General features: G+C 41.2%; 1 protein-coding gene across 1 annotated transcript; it reads right to left on the minus strand.

Moving 5' to 3' along the window:
* Positions 1-3,064: 3,064 nt before the first annotated feature.
* On the minus strand, positions 3,065-17,857 carry emx3 (empty spiracles homeobox 3). The gene is made up of 3 exons (XM_049028105.1): positions 16,938-17,857; positions 7,771-7,955; positions 3,065-4,922 (listed from the first exon to the last, which is right to left on the minus strand). The coding sequence occupies exons 1-3, from the start codon at positions 17,278-17,280 to the stop codon at positions 4,755-4,757; spliced, it is 696 nt and encodes a 231-aa protein (XP_048884062.1). The 5' UTR covers positions 17,281-17,857; the 3' UTR covers positions 3,065-4,754.
* Between the last annotated feature and the right edge of the window lie 623 nt (positions 17,858-18,480).

The following is an 18,480-nucleotide window of genomic DNA, read 5'->3' on the forward strand; positions in this document are numbered from 1 at the left end:
GAACTTAGCTAAACCCCCAGTCGATAATCTTCTGCAATTTAGGAGAGGAAAAGCTGGTTTGCTCATACATTTTCTTTCACAGTTTATATGCATATCGGCTCATAATGAGACTGACTATTGTGAAAAGGTGATGAGGATGGGATAGATCCAACACCTCGCGATTTGCTGTAGGCTGGGAGAATTAGCAGGTGTAGCTCACAGTGCAGAAGCGTGACATGTATTAATTTCCCAGCTGGTGTAACTAACAGCCTACAGCTCAGAGGCACCAGTGAACAATTTACTATCAATCAGCAGGATCATAAATAAATCGTGCAGAAAAACAGGTTGAATTTTAAGAGAGAACCACAACATCCAGTGGAAAATGAGGTCTTGAAAAACAACTTTAGTGGGAACCGATTATATGACGGAAAACCTACAAACCGCATTTATCTGATACGGCCGTAGAAATAAATCACATGATCAGATGCCAATCTTTTTCTGGGGAGGCTCTAATTATAGGACAATGGATTACACGCATTAACAACTAATCGCAATAAAACTTGTATATTAATAAAATAAACGCCCAATATACACGGTGTGAACAGGAAGGAGGTTAGAGGATGCGATAATTTGCAGATTTAATCTCGCGCTGTACAGCCACGCTGCACATTCTGAAAATGCCTATTAAACAGCACAATGGCTCCATAGTGGAAAGGAATTTTATTTCCTTTCTTCGCTAGGAGATTCGGATCAACATGCCCACTTCCCCTGGGCTTTACCCCCCCCCCCGCCCGCCACCAAAATTTCCGTTTCTCTCAATATCTCCTTCAAGTCTTGCAAACAAATTAAAGTTAGAAGAAGAATATTTAAAACGTTCGTCTAGAGTCTTAATTATGCTCGCGTGCTGCTGCTCCTAAAGTTTCCCGTACATTTCAGACACAGCGAGCCGGCGTGTGAGGCCGCCTTTCGCTTCCCAGTCATCTTGACGCTGTTTTGACTTGGCTCCCCCCCTTGCCGCTTCATCACCTGCGATGGTAGTGATTCACTATCCCACCTTCACACTCCTAACAAGAGATCGCATCAGGTAATGGGAGGAGGGGGACTGGCGATCGCAGCCAATTCGCAGATGGAGTTAACAAGTCTCAGGTGAAATAAACCAGGCGCCCACTTAACCCTTTGCCTTATTATAACCACACTTTAAGGTTACTGGGTTAAACAAGCAATGGCCATCAATAGTATGCATCCGTTAATTGGTGGCCATAACAAAAATTTGGTTTGCATGTGGCGCATTTCACGCTGCGACACTGCAGTTACTACAGCTGAGATTGTCACAAGGGTAACGTGGTCTGTGGTTAAGTAATTTTTATAACACAATACCTCTGTTAGGTCTATTAAAAACAGCTGCACTTTAATCACAATTATTGAAAATGCGTAAAAAGTAAAAAAAAAAAAAAAAACCTAGACTTGTCTTCCTCTTTGCGTTTTATGTTTTGCTCGTAAAAATTCGTGTTCAGACTGGTTTTATTTTGTGAACTAATGGGGGCTCCCAAAATGAAACTTTATTTACGCAGGGCGATCAATGAATTGCAGCTAAACAAATTGTAACAGATTGTTGGCTATGCCACCGTGAATAATTTTATGTAAAATGTTTGAAAAATATCTCAATGAGTCTGGAACGAAAACACAAATATGAACAGCCGTAAACTGTGAAAAATAAAGTTGAATCCAACAATAACTTCATAACGCTTTTACCACAGTCCCTTCAGTTGTTATAGATTCATATAACAATCTATTGATATATTCCGCTTACAAATTAAATTATATCGACAGCCACCATTTCGAACAGAATAATCAGATATGCCTAAGTGAGACCAACATCATAAACTGATTTTACCAGGTTGTATCAGATCAGCTGTAAACAGAACATTTTTGAGCCGTAATTCCTTTCTGCTGTTTATAGGGTTTCACTTTGTCCGACAGTAAGAGTGCCCTCTACCGCTCCTTCACACTGCCTCCGAGCGCAATGAATGCAATGTTAGCTGCCAAAAAGTGGATGTTCGGCTCAGGTACCTTATACAACCTGTTTACGTGGAAAAACCTGACTTTTAAAATAAGATTGAGCGGGATATTTATGAATATGGTTCTCTAATTCGGCTATAAATACATATAAATACAACTGCTTCTTTTCATAAGAGAAAACCACGCCATTGTCTTGGCAATTTTGTATGCCCTAAACATATATATAAACACACACTTACACGCACACACTGCTTTCGAAGCACACTGGAGACTGAAGGATACTGACAGCGAAGAGGAATTTCTCAAAACTCATTTACAAATCTAGACTTATATTATGCAAAATCTATTATTCTATTATTATTCTATTATTATAATCTTATCATAATTTTTATTGTTGTTGTTCATAGCCTTAATGAATGTGCTCGTGACATCGTTTATTTTCTCACGTATTTTCCTCATTAAATTATAAGTTCTCTTTGGAATGATTCCCCCCCGTCAAAAACAGCCAAGTCTAGGCGCTACGGTTATCAAAATTATACAACCGCCCCTTCACGTTTCGTAATACAACACGCTACTGATTTATCTGACCTATTTTAATATTTCACTTTCGGAGAAAGGGTTGCATTTTAAGAACGCCAGTTTAACAATAATTTTTAACGTTTTACGTGATTTCTATGCATTTTGATACTTGCAGTTAATTGTTTAAGTCTTTGGCCTGTACTACATCTGGAAAAGTCTGTAATGTACTGGAACGCTTGACTACACATCAAATTTAATAATACAACAAAGTACTGTTTATATGCTGGACATTTACACGTATTGAAATATTCATTTTATACATCTCGCGTGTTTTATCTCGACCAATTATTTAGAGACACTACTCTGTTTGGTGATGATGCTTAAATTTCAAGGAGTTTTGTTTAACAATAACAAATAATTTTCGGTGGAAACGACGAATATAATGTCCACTTTAATCTGCGCGAAATTTGAAAAATATTTGATGAAGCGTTTAGTTCGATTCAATCACGGCTTATGTCGGAGAGAGAAAAAAATCAGAAAACGCATATAAAATTTCAAAAAGAAAATATATTTACAACCAGTGCTTATGTAAAAAGAAAATACATGAAATGGCTTATTTTCAAACTGTGTGCTTTTCCTTTTACAGATTGCAGACTCAACTGGACGCGAGCGTTCGTTTTTATTACCAGATTTTTAGGCACATAAATGGGAAGCGGCTGCTAGAGTTATAAGTAGATGTGTCTCCCAGATCGGTGCATTACCTAATGGAATTTACATTTGAAAATATTTCAAATGAGGAACATAACTATTAAAAAACTAAATAAACACACATATATTGCTGCTTAAATATATCTGAATGTTCGTACCTCATGAGTAAAACCGAAAGGCCAGTAAAACATATTTAAAGACATTTAAAATCTACACATCTGAGTATTACACCAATTCGTCATTCCTTAAAAATGATTTACGCAAAAAGAAATATACATTTTTTTCATTCTATCCACAGATGCTTTAAAATAAAAGAGATTGATATTAATAATAACAATAAAAATATTATTATTATTACCATTATTGTTATTTCGTTTATGACGTTAATTTCAAGTTATTTTCAAAGTAATAACAATGCAATGAAATCTCAGGTACTGGCTATAAAACAAACTCAACTTTTAATTATCGGTGTTGACTCTCACTTTTGTTAATGTTACTTCGAAATGTAAGCGTGAATTTTACATAAATGGTGGGAAATACTTTGCTATAATGCAGCTTCTTTGGGGTTGAAAATATCCGGGAATTTGCCCTCCAAACTGGAAAATGTACATTTTACTTTAAGTGTTAAAACTTGCTAATATTCAGGAAAAACTAAAATACAATTTCGTTTTTTCCCCCTTTTTTAAAATTAAATCAGATGTATCCAAGACTATGTATGTGATGTTATTAGCTGAATTTTATGGTAAATATATATATATAAAAAACTATTCTAACTTCATGAGGGGACACTAATTTCAATCATTTTAAACCAAAATATTATAACAAACATTTTATGTACCTTTCAGTCTTAATTTAGCTCTGTCGTGTTTGCATTTTCAAATTAATTTATCGTAAATTGCATAGACTAGCATGATAAAGAGATGAAGACAGACTCCTATCCTGTTGTATCCCTTGATCCATCAGTCAAGTTCCAAAGTCTTGGTTGTGCTCAACACGTAACAATCACTGACAAAAATACGCCTAAAATGACAGGTTGAAAAAAAATAAACAAACGTGATGGATCATCAAAAGAGAGTGTGTGTCTTAAATAAGGACGGCGGAGGAGGAGACCTCATGTCCAGATATGCGGCAAGATGCTTTTGAACGGAAGGACAATGGTAGCTGACCATGTTGGCGTCCTTCGTTGCTCGTGCACATGACAAGTGCGCTGTATCCAGGAGCAGCGTGGAGAAAAAAAACTGTCTTACAAGGACCTGCACAGCGTCCTGCGAGGGGCCCCTCAGGTTCACTGGGGCCAGAAGCAGTTCTCCATTCACTTGGCCGGGGGACGATCTCACATCTAGACTTGTTTCTATGAAGGGCTTGTGCTTCCGTTTATTATTGTATTTTTAATTTTCACTCCAAGAGTCATTTGCGGCAAGTGTTTGTAACTGACGGGGGGGCTGGGACGTGGGGAGGGGAGAAGGGGGTTAGGGGGCGTCGAGGGGTGCGAGGTCAGGGTGAGTCTGGTGGCACCGGGGGGGGGGCCGTCAATCCTCCGATGTAACGTCGATGTGCTCTGGGGTGCCCTGCTGGGTGGCCACACGCCACCGGCTCACATGCTGACTGCCCTTGCGCTTCTGCTGGGAGTCAGGAGATTCCTCCTCCAGCTTCTGCCGCTTGTGCTTGGTCCTTCGATTCTGGAACCAGACCTTCACCTACATGGGGGGGGGAGGGGGCACCTGGTTAGGCACGTGCATCCCGGCCCGCCTAGCATAGACGTCTCTCTGGTCTTCCACACATATTGACATAAATAACCAATTGTGAAAATCAAAGCTAAAAATGTTGCTTTTTGAGGCTTGAGTGCCTCTCATCAAAGCCATCTACAAACCAAGCTGTCGATGTCATTTTGCCACGAAGAGAAAGGGGATGCCAATCAGAGTCTCCCACTGACATACAGCCACAGGACATGAAGATCAGTGTTACGGTACTTGAGAGCACGATCTTGTAGACTTAGGTACCTATTGTATACCATGCACTGTGACCAATGGTAGGTGAGCTTTTCAACTTTATGCAGTACTGTGTCATTGTTTCGTTGCTATTTTGGGTTTCGAGTTTGATTATTTCATTGCTTGAACCTCGACCTGCTGTCGTAAACTAAAACCATTCAGGGTTTGCGGTGAGTGGGTTTCAAACATTCGCCACTTCATGTGAAAGGAAACTGGCTCCTTATGGGCTCCCTACCAAGAACACTGATGGTCATGGTGCCGTGTGACACTCATGTCCCGGCTACCGGAGAAGCACAGCTATCTCTTACTCTCCATATGAGTAATATCAAATGTCTGCCCATGAGAGAAAGAGGCTTCTTTAAAAGCACAAAGGCAATTTTTCAATCTCTCTGCCAAGCCCTACTTCGCCTAAGGCTTCCTGTTATGTTCTGTGGTAAAAAAAAGAGTTAATTATCTTTATCTTCGGAGAAAATCTCCTTTTATATTAATTTCTTTCCTGGTGATTTTGTAGTTCATAGTTAGATAACTGAACCCCTTACAAAACAATTTGTAGGTAACGATACAAGCGTTTTAGGCCAAAAACAAGCTTGACAGGCTTAACGTGTACGGGAAGCATCTGAGGACGGCTCGCCGCGAATGCGCTACAGGCACGTGAAGCTCCATATGACCGCTACATCCTTCCGTGTAATCACTGGCTTCACGGAAGCGTGCCAGGGTGCACATCCCGTACAGTGACGGAGGTTAGCATCGGCCTAACATGACACGACGCATCATTAAACTAACTGACATCCATTAACTAAGTATGACTAAAATGATCGTACTTTGTTAGTACCATATTAGTTTGAACCACGTTGGTAGTCCGACAATGGTCCCAGATGTGTTCGGTCGGACTTTCACAGCAGGAAGCGTGCAAAAACTCACAAACTTCATGATATTATTCTTAAGTATGACAGCTGTGATGATAGCATATTATCAATGTGTTATATAGGTTATATATATTGTAATCATATAACAACAGCAATATTAATATTATCAATTCATTAATAATGATAGTGTGAAAATAATAATACGATATTCTTCTTTTCGAGACCTATCAGCTATGCATTTAATGAAATAGGCTCTATCTGTGATTACATTTATTTTATTTCTTTCACACTATAAACACTTTTATAGGTCCGACATTGCTGGCTACACTGTGTGTGTGATACCCCCACCATGACAGACGTGCCCCCTTGCTTACAGAGTCAGGGGTTTGTATGGCTTTGGGGATGTTTTTCATCTTTCTCATAATGGCAACAAAGGCTCTTAGTGATTAAGAATCGATTCATAATTTTAACCCATTAATTTACCCATGTTTTTTTTACCTTCCCCCATTTTCTTCATTTGATGCTGTGTGTGAGTGTGTGCATGTGTGTGTATGTGTGTATTTTATATATATATATATATATATATATATATATATATATATATATATATATATATATATATATATATATATATATATATATTAGTGTTGCAAGATAAATAGTTTCAGCATCGTCATTGCAATGTACGCATGTGCAATAATCACATTGCATTTGTCGGCACTGGTCTATGTCTGTTGTCACAGCTCACAGCAACACCACTGACTTCTCAGACACACTCCTTTGGTAGATGATGAGTTCTATTTAGCAAATAGTTTATTTTGGGTAATTTAATCTCCTTTTTTTTTCTTTTAGGAATGTCACAATATTACTCGTGGAAATGTCACATATCACAATGTGATATTGAGACGTGATATTGTGTAAAATATATTTCTATATGAAATGAATTGTACTACATAGCACAATCAAAAGTAAGTAAAGAATATCCTCTCCAATCATCCCAAACTCATGAACAGAGATGTACTTAAAAGAGCCCTTACAACTACATTTTTAAAGCATTTTATATTATATGTCTTTGTATAGCAAGATTACTGAATGTTTTCTGCTTACTCAAATGGTGACTGCTCTCCTTCTACTGCATTTTGCACCATAGATGATGTAAATAGGATTGTAAGCACAGCTCGAGAGCTGTAGTCTTAACGCCATGATTTAACGACAGGTTTTGTGAATGTTTGTTTAAAACATAATTTCCGGAAACACCTGTGTCGCTTTGCGAAGGTCCGTAGCATGTAAGTTACCAAAATAGGCACTTGGAATAGTTCAAACTTTGGTTTTGGGAAATACGTGCATCACTACTTGCAGAGTCACTTGCGGGACGTGCACCCCCCGTGCGCTTCGTTAAAAGCCGCTTGCCTCCTGTTTTACTGGCCGCTAATGAGTGGTCATAACGATAAATAATGACCATCTAACAATAACCTGTTTTATCACTGGAAAATGCATCGCTAGGTTCCTCAAAGGGCTGATTTTCAGTCTCTGGTTTCATCACATTTACATAGAAAACAGGGTTCGAGTAATTGGGCGTTAAGGGCCTTGCTCAGGTGACCCCGAGATTTGAACCGGTAACCTTGCGATGATAGGAATGGCACCCTGACCGGCAGCTCCGCCCACCCCTGCTCGGCCTATCCCGTCCTCACCTGCGTCTCCGTCAGGCAAAGGCCATTGGCCAGCTGCTTGCGCTCCGCTCCCACCACGTAGTGGTTCTTCTCGAAGGCGCGCTCCAACCTCAGGAGCTGCGAGGGTGAGAAAGCCGTCCGGATGCGCTTGGGCTTGCGGGAGAAGGGGCCGTGCAGGAGCAGGTTCTCGGGACTGCTGTCCTCACCTGGGAAGGGGGGGGGGGGGTCGGGGTGCAGGGGGAGGGGGGGGAACATAGCTTTTAGGATGACAGACAGGAATGAAGCAACTTTATGGAGCTGTTGGGTGTGTATCTGCGTGTTTTTGGGGGGAGGGGGGGTCGGTCTTGGCAGGTGATGGTCGGTTTGATTTGGGAGGGGGCCTCAGACGCCCACCGCTTCCTGTAGGATCGGTCGGCCTTTCCTTCCAGCTCGCGCTCCCACCAGCGCGGAAACACGCTCCGCATTTCGCAGACGTGCCGAGTGGAGGGTTTGGGAGCGCCATCTCCCCGTGGCGATTCTGCCATGTTTAATTGACACTCCGATATTGATTCAGAGACTCTGCCAAAGCTGTTGCGCCACGAAAAGCGTGAGCACAATTTTTGTGGTTTACTGGTTCAAGAAAAGGCTGTCAGCTGCATTTCTTATTTCTTCCCTCCTCCCTCGCTGAGGGAGATTCATTTCCATTTGGAGAGTGAATCACCAGCAGTCACCAAAGCGATACAGAATGCCTATTTAATAGATCCTTTATCTGATATACGTTAATACAGGTTTTATCTCTGCATGTGAAGTGTTTCATTTACAAGTCAATTGACACCGTGAGCGGGTGGGCTTCATGAAAGGATACCTTGACCCCGCTCGAGGATGGCAGACCCTCCTGTTGCTGTGATTCAAGTGACACATTAAAGTCACCTCGGGAGGGTGGGGCGAGGGGTAAGCGGCCTTTGAACTCTGGAATTAAAATGTTTCTTTGTCGGAGGTAACATCCCCACGGAGTTAATCTGCGTAAGATTTAAACAGGAGCTAAAACCTTTACAAATACCCACTTAAAAAAACAACGCGGGTAGAGAGGAAAAACACAAAATCTTTTCAGCTCAAATAGCAGGGATTAATGTCAAGGGATGAAGCAGGATATGCAGTAAAAGCACTGTGATAAGCATGTATAAAACTGCGTTCACGCCACCAAACGCCTCCTGGTTTTTTCTCTCCCTCTATCACCAGAGCGATATCCAGGCCCTCACATCCACGGCCGCTGTTTTTACTTGCTCATACCTACAAATGAAAATTAAGGAGATTTATTGCCTTTGGGGAAAGGGAAACAAACCTAGTTTTTGTACAACAAAAAAACTTTATATACAAACAGGGCTTTGCCCCCCCCGTTAAATGAGTTATGGCTGGCGAGGCAGCTGCCTAGATTCCATTGGGATCCATTCCATTGGGATCCATTCCATTGGGATTGTGAATCGAGGAAGGGACACGATAGCTGTCAGAAACACCATAAAGATTTATGATTATGAGTCCAACGGCACGTATCCACAAGGCACTGTATGTTAAAGCTGGGCACTGCTTCCTAATCTGACAAATTACATCCCTTTAGTTTTCAACACAAAGACTTTCTTAACAGCAGTTCTTTAATGGGGTCCCTGTTTTGCAATCCTTAAAATGTGAAGTAATCCGTGCATCAGGCCCTCCCTCGTAAAACGTGATTTATGCTTCCATAGAATTCCAGGAGGTATTGATTGGACAGGTCTGTCACATTGTAACACATGCTCTTACAGTGTGGCTCGCAGATTTTAACCCTAAAACGTTAATGGTTAACTCCTTGGTTATGCCCCGTTCAACCTGACCAGCTGCTTCTCCTTTGACCGCTTGCCACTGGATGCCCCGTTCATTCATTCCTCAAACTTTAGCGACACGTTCCCGCAAAACAGAGGGCCAGCGTCACAGGCTTTTCCATGGGGCAACATCATGAAGTGATTTGTATACCGACGTTTGGTCTATGCCAGTGTGCACGTACGTTTTGACATCGATTTCAGTTCGCTGTGACATCCCTACGTAAATCATTTGGGCGGGAAAAAATGCAAAAACGATTGTATTGAGGGGCCTGATGTGCAGTTAAGCAAATCAAAATTAATTTGCTAATGTCTGAATTCATTCAGCGCCATGCAGTAGTAAAATATTGGTGATTTTTTCGCCCTCCCCAGTGACATCTGGGCACCCAGTGCGAGTGCCGTTTATTGAAATAATACGTAAAAAATGAAATATTTTACATAAGCAAATAGATCTATAAATTGTAGAGCCGTGACATGAGAAGACGTTTGCCTTCTCTGAATGGCACATTCAGCACAGAACTGACCTCAAATCACGTTCACCGCAAAACCCCCTGAATTACAGCATTGGGACAGTGGGCAGGTGGTAGGTGCCAGGGGCCAACGTACGTAAATCAGCCAATCAATCAAATGTCGCTTTTTGTGGTGCCATTCAGAGGCCGCAACTGACGAGAAATGAAATCACAGCCCGGCAACTGGCCAATAAATGAAATTTGAGGGAAGCTACAAAATACTGATCTGCATTAGTAATACTGAGAAATGCTTTCAAAATATTGTCATTAGTGTGTAAGTTTAAGGCAAATTAGGATTTGATGTCTGGACTGAAATGGCGATTAGACAGGTCAATGCAAAAGCTGCAGAGGCTGGAAAATACTTCCTCATATGCCTGTGACTATAGCAAATAGCAGGACATTTTAAATATTTTAATTGTATAACAGTAAGTAACCTGGCAAACACTGCACTCTAGACCTTGGAATTCTGGTCAAATCTATAAATATATAACACCCTTCATATCAGAGAAAACAACAGTAAAAATAGCCCCACTTTCGGTACAATCGAGCTGTAAATTGTTTGGGTGCACATATTGCAGTTTAATGAACTGTTAATTAATGTTTTTAAAACTTCAATTTAGACATACGTCAGGACAGTGAAATAATTACCAATATCTAGTGCCAGCTAAATCTACCAGGGCACGGCATGTGAAAATGATTAAAAAATAATAATAATAAAGTGTGCTTTCTCATTGCACAAATATCGTTACAGCAGAAGAGTTTTTAAATACTTTTCTTTTGTTTCATTATAGCTTAAATTAAGCATAAGAACCTGGATATTATCCAGACAAAAATGTCTTATGATTAAACAGCTTAAACAACTCGGAAAGCGCTGGTAATTGTTCCACAAGTACACCACATCAGCTGGGATTCCTGCCTGGTTAGCCCATCTTTTAATCTTTAAGGTAATAGAAGACACGCAGTTAAATGCCTTTTACATATTAAAACTTCACCCCCACAACGGCCCGCCCCCCCTCCCGCATTTTGACAAGCTTCACAGAACCCTGCAAACAGCGACCCGCATTTATCAGGAATCTGTGGCAGTGCGAAATGTACAACGCTTTGTATTCCTTCAAAAGAGTAAAAGCACTAGAAAGAGAAACTTCACATTAAAGTGGAACTTACAGCTTATTTAGGTGGAGGGAGAGAGACAGAGGTCACACGTGATGAATCTGCACCAAAGTTTACCAGACTTTCACATGGGGGTGTCTCTTTAGAGGAAAGAGCTAAGGAGAATAACCAACCATCCATCCATCCGTCCATCCATCTTCCATACTCGGTTGTCCTTTGCTGGGCGCAAGACAGGGAATAACCCAGCACTGGGTGCCAACCCATTGCAGTAGGAGGAAAACCAATGAATCTGAATAAAGTTTTTTGTTTAGTTTACAGGGAGAAGACATTAGTATCATGGCCCTGAAAGGGTACTTTGTCATTTTAAGGCAAAAGCTATTCCACTTTGTACCTGAAAGACAGGTTACACAATTAGTTTGAGAACTTCAGTGAGGACATCTCAGGGGCATTCAGTCAGCAACTGATAACACATGTATGGAAGCCCCCCCCCCCCCAAAAAAAAAAAACCTCAGCCACCCCCACCCCGCCACCATGAGGAATACTCGGCTGCCCTCACTCCCCCCGGGATGAGGGGGCATATTTTCCATCACAGGTTAGTCACTGACAATGGGCTTCAGCTGGTGTGCTGAAAGTCCTTTGAACTTCAGAAGGTTGGGAGGAGGTGGCGTTTCTGAGCAGGAACAGGGCTGATTGCAGCCCTCGCCTGGACAAAGAATGTAAACAAGGTGCTCAGAGAGGTCTAGAGGCGATGACTAAAGAAATCTCCACGGTTCCTCCAATAAGGACCTAAAACTCAATGCCAAGAAGAGACCAGGTAAGAATAACCACTCTTAGCTTTGGTGTTTGTATGTGTGGGTTTGTATATATACACAAGCATGAATATGGACCCCAAAAATACATCATGTGGAAGAAAGACCCTCATTTTTGGAACTTGCCACTCAAAGATCTAACTCAAAATTCCAGTTGCATCCTGGGAAATGTTCCCTGCCGTCTTTTCCTTGCGTCTCACTGTCACCAGAAGTCCATACGCTGTCGCATTGTGCAGTTTCAGTTTCTGTGTCTGTTGCGTCCCGTCGTCTCCAGCGGCCTGAAAGTCAGGCTTGTTTCCCTTGGCTACGCCGGCGAAGCGGGTGTGCTTTCCTGCCTGGCATCATGTGCCGCCTTGCGTCACCAGCAAACCTCCCTCGGGAAAGCATGGGAGTGGAGGGGCACTCCCCGAGCCTCCAATCTGGCAGCACCCCGGCCCCATGGAGGCGCAGTGGGAGGGCTCGGAGGGCGTGGACTGGAGCGGACCCCGGCCAATCCTCGGCGAGTACGGCCCTCCCCAGACGTGGCTGGGAAAGGACCAGATGGCACCTGGGGCGACGATGCCACTATTCCCCTGGCACAAACAGGCCCGGTCTTGTCACAGCAAGCGGGGAGCCCATTCTCTATTCCAAACCGTGGATGAGGAGTGGGCCACAACTGATGGAGGGGTATAGCAGCCATGTGTTAGCCAGCCCCGAAACATGACGGTTTGTTTTTAGTTACACCCCAGCGTTGCCTGTCCAGACCCCCCCTCAGCACCCCCCGGGGGAACCACTCTCTTTTCCGTAGGTATTCTCACAAGCCCTCAAATTCCCGGTAGATGGGGTGGATGTAATGTTTAACTGCAGGGGAGCGCTCCATGAAAACGGACAAATTAGTAGCACGCACCTGTAACCGCGCCATTTTGGGAAAAGGTGCCCCCCTCCTGAGCCCTATTGGATGTGCCTCGACACATTTGGATGGGGCTTCACAAAGGAGGTTTCCAGGCCACTGGGTACGTGAGTGACGGGACTGAGTGACCTGCCCCCCACCCCCCCCACCCTCTCTGACACCTACAGAGGCATCCGTTAGAGGTGGCCGCTCCGTGTGAAGAGAGAAGGGCCCAGGATCCTGTTTACTTTGTGCTGCATGATAGCTTCAGTGACACGCGGGTCTTCCCCGGGCATTCAGGAAGTGGTCAGGCTCACAACTTAACGCGCGTTCCTCCCAACAATAACCGAATACTCACTATGGGTAATCCTCAACCACTCAATCCCCTTGGCTGTATTTAGGCTTGTCTAAACAGTGGTTTTCAAGGTTATTGGATACCATTAGTGAGTGGATCTGTTCTGTCAGTAAACAAAGGGCTTTTTTTTTTTTTTTAATCTGAGCCACAGATCTACAGAACAGTTACAACAGCCTCTGGCTTTCAGCAATTACCTGAGATATGCCTGGGAGGATTGCACACCTGACTCGGCTGGGCTGGGAGTCACAGCCGCGGACTAGGAGTCAACAAGACCGGCGAGGGGAAAAGTCACTGATCCCTTTCGTTTAACAAATTGCTTTGTTATGGAGACCACCGGGGACTGGGCTGTAGGACATTAGTGCACGCATCTTAAGAGAATAAACAAAAACACACAACACGGACGAGAGAGTAAAGAACCCTCGAGGTAGAAGGCTTCGCGTTTCTTTATCTCCCTAGATTCAGTCTAGCTGATTCCCCAACACTCTCAAATACACGTTTATGTTTCTGGGTTAAAAAAAAAAAGAAGAAAAACCGTCTCTGATCCTACTGAGGGAAGATGTGTCATTAGAATCCGCTTTTGACGGCGATGTACCATCGACTCGACGACATTCGTTTTGGACGAGCGGCTCTGGCGAAAACACGGCGGGCCTGGATCGACGGCGATTAACATTTGCGGCAGCGTGAGCAGAAGCAGAGAGACGTCGCTTCCTAACACCTCCTACTGAATTCAACGGGGCGCGTGTTGTCAGACTGATATTTTGGTGTGATTCAGAACATTCTCCTAGGGGTTCATCCACTGCACAGGCTTGCTGATTAAAATTCCCTTCCAGACCCAAATATTCCCTCTAATTTAGATAATAAAATATGCAGGAATCTCCCAGACATCCATACTAAGTACTATACAGCCAGAATAAAGTGCAGCATCTCCCACAACAGAAATGTTTGTCTACATAATTATTCTAATAGGGCATTTGAATGAAAATATCATTGATTAACCCTAGTATGCAAACATTATACACAGCAAAGGACATTATTAAAATGATATTAAGAAGTTATAAAGGACAAATAAAAAAAAAACTATAGTATTAAGCTAATATATGAAAATAATACTCCATCCATCCATCTTCCAACCCTCTGTCCTGGTCAGGAACAAATACAACCTAAAAAATATACACTTACGTGATGATATTTAAATCTGATATTTCAAAATCTACAAAGGGTTCTCTTGTACTGAAAGTATGACTTGCTGAGTGCTTAAAGCGGGTTCTGTTTAGGGTTTGTGTGTGCGCTGGTAGCACCCGCAAGCCGCGAGTAAGAGGAAACGTCTGAGGGCAGGCTGATGGGTTTATTTCGCCAGCAGCAATTAAGGAATCATTTTCAGGGGACAACTAATCTAGCTGCTATAATAATAGTAATAATTATTATTATTATCCTTAACGTCCCGCTCTATTCACTCATGAAGCCAAAGACCATCCCTTGAATTTAGATCCAGCAAGACGGTGTGATGGTTCACCTCATGGATGAAATACTCCTTATGTAGGAGCAGTGCCAAGGAGGACGATATACTTAATATAACCAGGGATTTTATTATTACTGTTATTATTGTTATTATTGTTATTATTATTATTATTATTATTATTATTATTATTATTAGACACTACTACTGTTGTTGCTGTTGTATTTGTTTTGCATTTTATTTAAGTTTAGTATTATAATATAGAGCAAATGTTAAACGCTTGTTTTATGTTACATTTAGAAATTTGTTCAGAAATTATGCTTAGCAATAATAGTACCGTGTTCGGTATTTTCCTTTTATTGTAATTAGAATGGAGCGCCATTAAAATGGCCGGATTGACGTTTACGATGCTATAATTATTAGAGTTACTGTAAAGGGCCACGTCGTGTTTATTTTACAGTACACTCGCAGTTCCCTTGCCATTACAATGGCTAATATAAAAGCCACGAATCAGCAGTTTCTTGCCTTGATAACAATTATGTTTTTGGCTTTCTCTTTATTCCAGATTGACCTTGACTTTACACATTTCATATTTCCTTTAAATTGAGAAGGACATTCCTGTGAAATGAGACCTCATTCACCGCCAGGGGAAAAAAATCACATTTAATTCAAATATAGCTTGAGATTCGCACTAAATTAACGTGGAAAAAAAATCTGTATTAATATTTATCCAAAACAGTAACCTGGAAATTAACGAAAGTTTATTTAGAACACGTTAAGACGTTTTATGCAGTGACTGCTATACCGGATTTAGTCGAATGACATTGTTAAAAGGGGAAAAGATTACTGAAAGTATGGAATTCAAACAGCAAAATGTACGAATTATTATATGAGAGAATGGGTGACGGAAATTGATATAGGTGTTGATTAATATTCCAAATACGAAACTACTACCAATAATAATACTGACAATAATGAAAGCATTAGCGATAAAAAAAATATTTCTTTTACAATGCTATATACATAGCATTGTGTTTTATTTTTGTTTATATAATGTTAATCTTAAGTAAACTGTAATTATACAATTATTAAGTAAATAAATTTGCGCATACGCGTCACACCTTAACACTATTTTACACTACTTTAAGCACCTTTTTAGTGTTGGCAAGTCGCATTGTGTCCCCACGGTAATTCCTTGCCTAAACACGAAAGGCCAGAGCTGAAAGACAACGACATAAATATGAGAGTAAGAACACAAACTTTAAAGAAATGGACACGGCGGTGAAATTAGATATGATTAAACCAGTGCTGGGCCGTAGCAAGCGTTTTGACATGTCGTGTCGGATTGTTTAAGTAAAGATCACTCAACATTCATGAATGTTTAATGAGTAATCACTGTGGTTTCCCATTTAACCAGAAATATCTTCATTTTGAAATGGTCCTCTACTTTATCTACATGCGAGTAAAACATTATCATATTTCACACTAAACAAAGTTAGTGTGAAATTTGGACCCACGAAGAATTTAACACAATCCCCAATCGTAATAACTGATGTCGTGAAATATCAAATCGCCTTTACAACACTATAAACAGCAGAGATAAAGCAGTAATAGGATGAATACGGATATAAATTTAGAAAAATATTTCAAAACTATTATTTAATTTTTCCCCTGTTTTCATCATATTTACATGTGCATTTACTCCCATACGTACATACAAAAATACAACATGATTTTAAAATGTTACAATTCAAACTGCATAGTGCATTGCAAAGTAAATTTTCGTTAGCTTGTAGCAGCCATGCAGAAGATAATAATACGTGTGTAATTTGTCATTTCTTTATATTATTAGATTATCTTTTGATACTCTCCTGCAAGTAAAATTACCCAGCGTGAAACCATAACAGGGCCCAGTTCCGTGATTTTTAACTGCTCCTTATTCGTGCTTTCTCCAGAATTTCGTAAGTGTATAAAACTTGTTAATTCGAGTCTATTTCAGAAATCAGAAGATATATTTTTGCGCACAGCGTCAATGCAGCAAAGACACACACCCACAATCACCCACCCATACACAACATCGACTTTATCCGCATAACCATATCTGCAAAAACATTTCGCCGACCATGGTAAGATCACTGATTCCATACAGTGCGACATTGTAATTTGCGATAATTCTCATTTCGGGTTTTCATACGATAATACGCCGGAATGAGGAACGCATGACTGAAACAGATCAGGTGTGGTATACTTACCCTGGAACCTATGTCCAAGATACCGGTTTCGGAGAACCCAGGGGTAGAAGTTCAGACTTTCTCTCTGGTGCGGGTTGAAGAACGGCTGAGAAGGCAATTGCAGAGGATGCAGAGACAGAGCCGAGTTGGTGGAGTGCGTGCCCGGGTCTGGAAACATCATCTCTGGGCTGCTGTACAGGCTCCTGCCGGAGTTCTGGAAGCAACTCCCAAAGGGAGGAGGGTGTATGGACTCCGTAAATCTCAACGCCGTGGGTCTAACAGGTTCGTCCACAGAAGCCGAGGAATTCGCCTCTTTGCCAACGAGGGATTCGATAGTGAAGCATTTCTTACTGTGCTGATACATGATATTCAAAGTCCTTTGATGAAATACGTCTCGATATAAGCCGCGTTAACAAGAAAATAATGACAAAGTTAGTTCAGGTAAAGCCTGGACTGGATACTGGTGTTAGTCCGGTGTTTCAACGAGCTGGGCTGTTAAAATCCACAGTGGGGTAGTCTAGCATTAGTCCCCAAGCGATCCATAACTTACTGCGGCTCCTTAGGTCTGGATATTGGTGGAAGAAAAACTAGCTAATGCAAAACATCGATTAGACTTTTTCTGCAGTCTACAATCACAATCTATCAGAATTTAGTTAAATCGCACACACAACGGACCAGAAACCTAAAACAAAACAAAAACGCGTTTAAAATAGACACAAGTTGCTGCTATTGGTAAGAAACTGAAAACAAGTAAACCTTCAACGACATCCGGCCGTGATTGGTAGATTCGCAGTTTTGTATTATGCTAGGAGGACGCTGGCTTGGCTTCACATCTTGCGAGTAACATTTTTGGACGCCAATAAGACCGAGGATCTGCGAGCTTTTGATAAAAGACCTGTCACTCACTAAGCTCAGTACCTGCTTTCGGCTCTCTGTTGACAGAGGTGTGGTGAGCATGCGCAAATTCATTTATACCGTGCGAACTGCGAGCACCTTGCCTCAATATTATACGGTAGGGATGTATTGTACCCTGTGGTAATTACGTCAATTAGGACTCATACGTACATGGAAAAAACAAAACGTGAAATAGATTATGCATTTTGCAAATGTTAAATATTAATACATTTAATGACATGCGATGATAACATGCAACATTACAAATATTAATCGATATGCAATATTATGTGATATAAAATTGACTGTTTTTTATATAATAGTAATAATGAATAAGGGTCGTTTTTGGAGGAATTGATAAAATGGCAACTGACATAGAACTAATTTATTTTTGTATTTAATTATAAATTCCATTAGGATAAGGCACAAATAAGACCAGGCATTGTGTTATGGTTCAGAACCATTATAAATCAATTTAAATTGCATTTGTATATATTACTAACACTAAAGTTATGTGTACAGTATAAAGGTAAAACAGTAGTCATCTTCAAAGGCGTGCCAGATTAAATTTCTTCATACGTAGCTAAATAGCATATTTACTTCCCCAAACAGTCAAAATAATACAGAATCGCAGATTCACAGCGCCCCCTGTGGCCAATTCCAACAATTT

Source organism: Brienomyrus brachyistius, chromosome 10 (assembly GCF_023856365.1).
Source record: "Brienomyrus brachyistius isolate T26 chromosome 10, BBRACH_0.4, whole genome shotgun sequence".
NCBI lineage: Eukaryota > Metazoa > Chordata > Actinopteri > Osteoglossiformes > Mormyridae > Brienomyrus > Brienomyrus brachyistius.

Bases quoted from the DNA above. Each gene is read 5' to 3' on its own strand.
- emx3 (XM_049028105.1), bottom strand. From the start codon at position 17,280: ATGTATCAGCACAGTAAGAAATGCTTCACTATCGAATCCCTCGTTGGC. The intron at 7,956-16,937 runs GTAAGTATACCA...CCCCCTTCCCAG, and splicing joins TCTTGGACATAGGTTCCAGG to GTGAGGACAGCAGTCCCGAG. The intron at 4,923-7,770 runs GTGAGGACGGGA...CCCCCCATGTAG, and splicing joins TTTGCCTGACGGAGACGCAG to GTGAAGGTCTGGTTCCAGAA.